This window comes from Theropithecus gelada, chromosome 15 (assembly GCF_003255815.1).
Source record: "Theropithecus gelada isolate Dixy chromosome 15, Tgel_1.0, whole genome shotgun sequence".
NCBI classification, from domain to species: domain Eukaryota; kingdom Metazoa; phylum Chordata; class Mammalia; order Primates; family Cercopithecidae; genus Theropithecus; species Theropithecus gelada.
In genome coordinates, this window is record NC_037683.1 from 14,095,321 (window position 1) to 14,103,804 (window position 8,484).

General features: G+C 34.9%; 1 protein-coding gene across 2 annotated transcripts in view; it reads left to right on the forward strand.

Moving 5' to 3' along the window:
• The window catches only part of SCAI (suppressor of cancer cell invasion), a 191,699-nt gene that overhangs the window by 127,086 nt on the left and 56,129 nt on the right, over nucleotides 1-8,484 (forward strand). For both annotated transcript variants that reach the window (XM_025359040.1, XM_025359039.1), the window contains 3 exons: nucleotides 4,188-4,284; nucleotides 5,738-5,836; nucleotides 5,982-6,134. In XM_025359040.1, coding sequence (XP_025214825.1) covers nucleotides 4,188-4,284; nucleotides 5,738-5,836; nucleotides 5,982-6,134 — 349 coding nt within the window. The remainder of the gene's footprint in view (nucleotides 1-4,187; nucleotides 4,285-5,737; nucleotides 5,837-5,981; nucleotides 6,135-8,484) is intronic.

Consider the following 8,484-nt stretch of genomic DNA (forward strand, 5'->3'; position numbering starts at 1 on the left):
CACTTCGGCCTGGGTGACAGAGTGAGACTCCATCTCAAAAAAAAAAAAAGCTTCATAAAAAGCCTTCAATTTTACATTCATATTTCCCACTGGAAAAAACTTAATACTGTCACCACTTATGTTGACGTTGACAACATGTCAACATGTCATTTATTGTTCCGAAGAAACATAGAGTAAGTAAAGTTTGCTTGTTATTATTTTAAGAAAAATAATTTTAAAGAATATAAGGAGAATGTCTAACTTCAGAAGAGGTGGAGGGTGAAGTGAATAATAAAATTATGGTTATTACAATGGAAGGCAGGAAAGGAAAATAAACTCCGGTTATGTTGATGTCAACATAAATGGTGACAGTATTAAGTTTTTTTCAGTGGGAAATATGAATGTAAAATTGAAGACTTTGGGCCGGGCGCGGTGGCTCAAGCCTGTAATCCCAGCACTATGGGAGGCCGAGATGGGCGGATCACGAGGTCAGGAGATCGAGACCATCCTGGCTAACACGGTGAAACCCCGTCTCTACTAAAAATACAAGAAAATTAGCCGGGCGAGGTGGCGGGCGCCTGTAGTCCCAGCTACTCGGGAGGCTGAGGCAGGAGAATGGCGTGAACCCGGCGGGGCGGAGCTTGCAGTGAGCCGAGATCGCGCTACTGCACTCCAGCCTGGGGCACAGAGCAAGACTCCGTCTCAAAAAAAAAAAAAAAAATTGAAGACTTTGGCACTTCGTAATGGTGCTGATGATAAAGACGGCTTGATGTGGACCCTTCCAGTGAGTCACATTCTTTTTTCTGCAGTTTGATATGGAGTTAGTTGGTAGGCTAGGGGTTGTGGTTCAGGTTATCAGGCTTGATTGAGGTGGCCTGTCATGTATGAGTGGACAGCACTGACGCATTTCATCTGTGCTTTGCTGCAGTTCATCACAGTGGCTTCCGAAATAGAAAGCACCCACCCACTTCTGTATGCTTATTGAATATAAGGATCAGCTAACTATGGCCTGTTTGCATGCCAAATTGGGCCCGTGGCCTGTTTTTGTACTGTGTGGCGGTTTAGAATTTTTTTTTTTTTACATTTTCAAAGGGTTGTAAAAAGGGAAAAGATGAATATGCTACAGGCACCAAATGTGGCCTGCAAAGCTTAAAATATTTACCATCTGGCCCTTTGTAGAAAGTTTGCTGGTTGTATAATCCATTATATAGATTCATAGAACCTATTTTTTAATTAAAAAAAAAAAAAGTAACAGAATTAAGTCATTCAAATTTCAAGTTTGAATTGACATCATTCCTCTACTAATTTTCTTTGTTTTGAATTCCACTTTCGACAATGTGATAGGCTAGATAACCTGAAATACTATTAACACTTAGAAATGCTGGATAAAATAGGACAATCATCCTTTTAAATGGAAAACCTAGCCATCAAGAGAGTAAGGAAGTCCCTAGTTCATTTTCCCATTGCTGTGGTGACCTTGGAGGCTGGGGCGATTGGTTTGGGTGACATAAAAGAGCAAGGAAGAAGAAAATTGAAACTAGAAGGGGAAGGTATGATATACAAGAAGGATTGGTGAGAAAAAATTATCCCCTTGTATTCCAAAACATCGATTTGATGGGGCAGTAATCATCATAACAATGGCTGATGGACATTATTAAAATAAAATGGAGCCAAATCTGGATAACAATAATATGAAAGAAGAAAGGGGATAATTAAACCATTCTAATAAGATCCAATTATTGTTCAGAAGAAACATAGAGTAAAGTTTACTTGTTGATATTTTAAGGAAACTATAATTAGAATGTATAACTTCAGAAGAGGTAGAGGGAAAAGTGAGTAACAAAATGATCATGACACTGAAAGGCAGGAAGGAAAATAAACTCCAAAAAGTGTAAGTAGCACAAAATAATAAAATAGAAACAAATCCAAATCAAAGTAAGTAAAAGTGATCTAGACTTCCCGGTTAAAAGACAGAGATTATCAGTATGCCTCTTAGAAAAACCCAGTAATATACTGTTGTTAAGAGATTCTTCAAGGCCAAGAGTGGTGGCTCACACCTGTTTTCCCAACACTTTGGGTGACTAAGATGGGAGGATCGCTTGAGGCCAGGAGTTCAAGACCAGCCTGGAAAACATAGCAAGACCCAGTTTCTACAAAAAAATAAAAATAAAAAAATTAGCCAGGCATGGTGGCACATGCCTGTAATCCTAGTTACTCAGGAGGCTGAGGTGAGAGGATTGCTTGAGCCCAGGAGTTTCAGGCTGCAGTAGTTTATGATGGTGCCACTGCACTTCAGCCTGGGAAAAAGGGCAAGACTCTATCTTTTTTAAATAAATGAATAAATAAATCCTTTAAAGATGAAAAGTAGACAGAGAAAGATAATGAGACAGCTACTAAGGGGAAGAAACGTGTACGTGTATATGCATTTCTTATGTGTATACTGTGTATATATTTAAAGGAAGAAAGTATTGAGAATAGAGGTTTACTCTGTAATTATGAAAGCAACAATTCAGGAAAATATAAAAATCATAAACTTATATATACCTAATAACATAGTATTATAATAAAGCAAAGTGTTTTTTTAAAGTGGGGAAATTAATAAGTGATTTAATATGCATGGGAATTTTTGATATATTTAATAATTCATATATCAAGAAGACGAGAATTACAAGATTTGAGTAACAATTAAGTTTGTTCCAGTGTACCTAAAATTGTGTGCAACAGTAACTGTATATATGTTATTTTCAAACTTATATGAAAATTTGTGAAATTAACTGATACTTGCCACAACACAAGTTTAATGCAAGGTTCAATAAAGTGTATGTGGTCTAACCATGGTACGATTTCATTAAAAACAAAAATAAAACATAATTAAAAAAATCAATAGCTGCATGTGCAGCCCAGCTACTTAGAAGTCTGAGGCAAGAGGATTCCTTGAACCCAGGAGTTCAAGTCTAGTCTGAGCAACATAGCAAGACTCCATCTCTTAAACAACAACAACAACAAAAGTTTGTCAATCAGTAGACACATTTCTAAGTAACTCATGGGTCAAAAGAATTTTTTAAAAATTTTATTATGGAAAATGTTGAACATATATAAAAAATATACTGTTGTAAGGCTATCATATTTGTGATGTAGGATATGGAAAGCAGGAGGAAATGTCAGGTTTGAATTGATAATTGGTAAGTGTAAAGTGTTATGTGTGAACAGATTAAATATATTGTAAGGGGCATTTGATAAGTTAAAGGATCCGTATTGTTACTCCTAGCAATCACTTAAAGAACAATAACAAAGAAGTAGTATAACTAGGAAGCCAGTAGATGATATAAAATGGAACACTAAAAAATATTTGATTAACCAAAGAGAAAGCAAAACAGGAACAACAGAGGAACACAGCAAGAGAAGGAGCAAATAGGAAACAAACAGCAAAGTGGTAGATATAAACCTAGCCAAAGCAATGATGACGTTAAATGTAATCGGTCTAAATACATCAAGTAAAAGGCACAGAGATAGTCAAAGTGGACAGATAATCAGGACCTAAGTATATATTGCCCACAAAACATGTGAATTTAAATTAAAAGACACAGATAATTGAAAGAAGAATGAAAAAAGATATACAAACAATAAGCATGAAAAAGCTGGCTGGCTTATACTAATGGCAGAAAAATGAGATTTTAAGACAAAGAATGTTCCTCCTGGAATCCTTTTCACCTCATATTTTCCTGCCTGTAGTCCTCCACGCTTCCTTGTATTCTTAACTTAAATATTTATTACTTTCTTTAGGAAGCCTTTTTTCACCTGCGATCTAGTCCTGTGGGCACAAATAGCATTCTATATTTCTCCTATCATTATATTATTCCATTGTGTTTTAAGCATTTATCTCTCTCCTGTATATTTTAAGTTCTTTTCTGTCTGTAAGATCTTTGAAGAAGGGAATATCTCTAGTTTTTTACAATTGTACTTTTAGCAATTAACATAGTACCTGATGCACCTAAGTTCTCAATACTTGTTGAATGAATGAATATATGAGTAAACAACCTAATAAATCAGTAAGAAATATGTTTAAAAGACTATATGGGTTATATGTGGAAGTGTTTATAATTGTGCAAAAAAGGATGGAAAGAGTTTTAAAAGCCATCGGAAAATTTAAAAAATCAAAAAGCATTCTTTTTTAATCTAATAAGTAATTTTTCATTTATCTTCCATAGACCTGAATTAGTAGTTAAGAAGTTACGATATTATGCAAGATTTATAGTAGTTTGTCTTCTTCTCAACAAAATGGATGTTGTAAAGGATCTGGTAAAGGTAAATGTACTTTAAAATAGTTCAAATTCTAATCTCTAATTGTATATGGATGATTTTTTTTAAAAAAACAGATTTTAGGTTAAAATAATTTTGATATATCAAAATAATTACAACATTCAAAGTATAGTAACTTCTGACAAGGGTAATGATAAAAATTTTCCAACTCTTCTCATGTTCCAAATACACTAATCTGAGATAATTATCTTGATTCTTTGCTTTTGTCCTTTCTGCATGTTTTACATTTCAAAGCCCATCAATGGATGGCTGGAAATGCAAACAAACAAAAAACTTACTTTAAGGGAAAATAATTGAAATGTTATGTCAAGAAAAAGTACATAATGCTTTACAAAGGTATTGGGAATGATTTTCATTTTCCCACCACTTTACAGTGCATGAAGTCTCTCCTTTGTTAACTCAGGTGATAAACAGTTAACTCTCTTCAGATCCACTTAATACCTGTAATCATTGCATATGAAATTCTGGGTGCACTCTGTACTCAGTAGTTTCAATGGCATACTTAATTTTGTATCAAATATAACATGCCAATTGGTTTTTTGGGTTTTGTGGGTTTTTTTTTTTTTTTTTTTTGAGACAAGGTCTCACTCTGTCACCCAGCTGGAGTACAGTGACATGATCTTGTCTCACTGCAACCTCTGCCTCCCGGGCTCAAGCAATCCTCCACCTTAGTCTCCTGAGTAGCTGGAATCATAGGCTCAAGCCACCACTCTTAGCTAATTTTTGTGTTTTTTGTAGAGACAGGGTTTCACCATGTTGCCCAGACTGGTCTCAAACTCATGAGTTCAAGCAATCCGCCAGCCTTGGCCTCCCGAAGTGTTGGGATTACAGGCGTGAGCCACTGTGCCCAGCTCAACATGCCAGTTTTGACAAGGCCACCAGAAGTAGCTCTCCATACTTCTTTTCTACCTTCCTTTATACCCAGTTATCATTAAAAATATTTCCAAAAACTGTATAATATGAATCCAAATAAAGTCAGGAAGGATTTTTAGAAATATATAATTTTTTGTAGTGGTAGGGTCTCACTGTGTTGCCTAGGCTGGTCTGGAAATCCTGGTCTCAAATGGTCCTCCCACCTCGACCTCCCAAAGGACTGGGATTACAGGTGTGAGACACTGTATCCAGCCTCATTTTTTTTTAATGTTAAAATTTTTGCATTTCTCTTTTCTGATTTTTTCATTAATGAATTCATTGCTGATGTAGTACTGATAGAAAATAGATCTCTGTAAAGACTTTATTTGATGGGTATTATGAAGTTTGTGACTTTCGAAGAAAATTTGTTTAGTTTTCATCTTTGTTTTTGGTTATAATCAGGACTGTGTATTGATAATAATCAAATTTTGTAAGTATGTCGATTTCTGTCAGGAATATGGTTCTATATGGCTGTGTATTTTTATGGGTTTTTTAATAACCTTTTTTGTAATATTTTTAAAATCAGGAATTGTCAGATGAAATTGAAGATTATACTCACCGATTTAATACTGAAGATCAAGTGGAATGGAACTTGGTGCTTCAAGAAGTAGCAGCTTTCATTGAGGTCAGTTTTTGATAAGAAAAATCATAATTATTGATAAATAATGACCATGTAGTTTATGTTTTTATTGTGTCTATATGTCAAGAAGAAGGAATAACTTACTATATTGATATTTAGTCTTGGCCATTCTTACTGCTTTTTTCTTTAGGCGGACCCTGTAATGGTATTAAATGATGATAATACCATCGTTATCACATCAAATCGCCTTGCTGAAACAGGAGCCCCATTGCTGGAACAGGGCATGATTGTGGGACAGTTGTCTCTGGCTGATGCACTCATTATTGGTAATTGTAATAACCAGGTAAAGAATTGTGAAGGAATTATGCTTAAAATTCACTATGAAAAATAGTGCTATTGATGATCACAGAATTATTTTCTTGTAAATATCCTAACATCCTCTTATGAAGAAATTGTTGACTAAATTATGCTGTGTGCATATATGGAATATATTACAGATATTTAAATACCTTAGAATTTTTAATAACATAGGAAGATATTCATGATACAGTAAATGAAAATAAACTTGCCATGGAGCCATGGAAGCAGAATTATTTCATATATGTTAGAATGTTTATATGTATGCACATAGGAAAAAGACTAGGAAGAAATTTTACAAATATCTAAGTTTTATCTCCGAATAAACAAATTATAGGGATTTTTATTTTATTTTTTACAACACTCTAAAGTTTCCAAAGTTTCGAGCCTGGCACAGTAGTAGCTCACACCTGTAATCCCAGCACTTTGAGAATCCCAGGTGGTTGGATCACTTGAGGTCAGGAGTTCGAGACCAGCCTGGCCAACAATGGCAAAACCCCATCTCTACTACAAAATGCAAAAATTAGCCAGCCATGGTGGCATGCACCTGTAATTCCAGCTACTCGGGAGGCTGAGGCAAGAGAATCACTTGAACCCAGGAGGCGGAGGTTGCAGTGAGCCAAGATCACGCCACTGTACTCCAACCTGGGCGACAGAGCGAGACTGTCTCAAAAAATAATAATAATAATAAAGTTTCCAGAATGCATATGTACTACTTTCCAGTCGAGCTAAAAGGGGCGAGGAGTTGGTGTTTTTTGTTTTTTTGTGGGATTTTTTTGAGACGGAGTCTTGCTTTGTCACCCAGGTGGGAGTGCAGTGGCATGATCTTGGCTTACTGCAAACCTCCATCTCCCAGGTTCAAGCGATTCTCCTGCCTCAGCCTCCCAAGTAGCTGGGATTACAGGCACATACCGCCACACCTGGCTAATTTTTGTATTTTTAGTAGATACAGGGTATCATGTTGCCTAGGCTGGTCTTGAACTCATGACCTCAAGTGATCCTCCTGCCTCAGCCTCCCAAAGTGTTGGGATTACAGGTTTGAGCCACTGCACCTGGCCAGGAGTTGTTTTTGCGTAAATTTGTCAAAAGTGAATTTCAAATGTTTTTTCATGACAGAATAGCCCCATGATGATGAGATTTAATGTACTAGAAATGAAATTTACTGGAAATTATACCAGTAAATACATTTTTCTAGATGTGTTTTTTACACAAGTTTAGTTTTGGATCCTATCCTGGCAGCTATCAATCATTTTTGTTATTGTTAAATTTTTCTGGTATTTCTCCATTTTTGGCTTTTATGACCATTATTTTGCAAATATCTACAACATTTTTGAAATTATAGTATGAATATACTAAATGGAAAAATTTTGAAACATGTTTATGGTTTGTATAGTTATATTATCTGAAGGCTCGGTATTTTTCTCACTTTTAATTCAAAGAAAATTTTTCTAATCAGAAAAATATAAATTAAAACCAAATAAGATAGCACTGACCCAGATGATTAAAAACAAAAGAGACCAAGAAACTGATAATAGCGTATCCTGGCAACTAGTACAAGAACTGAATATTTCATACTTTGTAGAAATAGAAATCGAGAGATTTACTTTAGAAAAATGGCAGGCATTATCTAGTACAGCTGCATATATGCACACTCTATGACCAAGCATTTCCAGTATTTTCTTATTGATCTGTAAGAGTTCCTAATATATTTTACATGAAAGTCCTTTGTCAGATTTATGTATTGAACTATCTTCTCCTACTCTTGTCTTGCCTTTTATTCTCTTCTAGTTTCTCCTCTCTCTTTCTCTCCTTTTTTTTTTAACATCTGTTAAAATATTTATTAGTGTCTACTTCTTGCCAGACCCCCCTGTTCCAGACACTGAGATTCCAGTGAACAGAAGTCCTTAATTTTAATGTAGTCTAATTTATAATTTTTTTCCTTTCTGGTATGAGCTTTTTTGTGTCCTATTTTGAGAAATCATTGCTTACCTTACCTTTCATATTTAGATCTATGATCTCTTTGGGATTTATTTTAGTGTGAAGTATGGGTCAGTTTTTCTTTCTGGATTTCTGGTAGACCTAGCACCATTTACTAAAAAGACCGTCTTTTCCCTACCACACTGTAGTGTCATTTTTATCATAAATCTGATGTTCAAATATATTTGACTCTGATTCTGTTCCTTTGGTCTGTATGTCTATTATGCTGATACTTCTGACTTCATTATTATGGCATTTTAATAGGCCTCGATATATTGTAGTAAATGAAATATTTATTTTTTCTAATTTTTTCTCTTTCATTGATTGTGATTCTTTTTTTTTTTTTTTTTTTTTTTTTT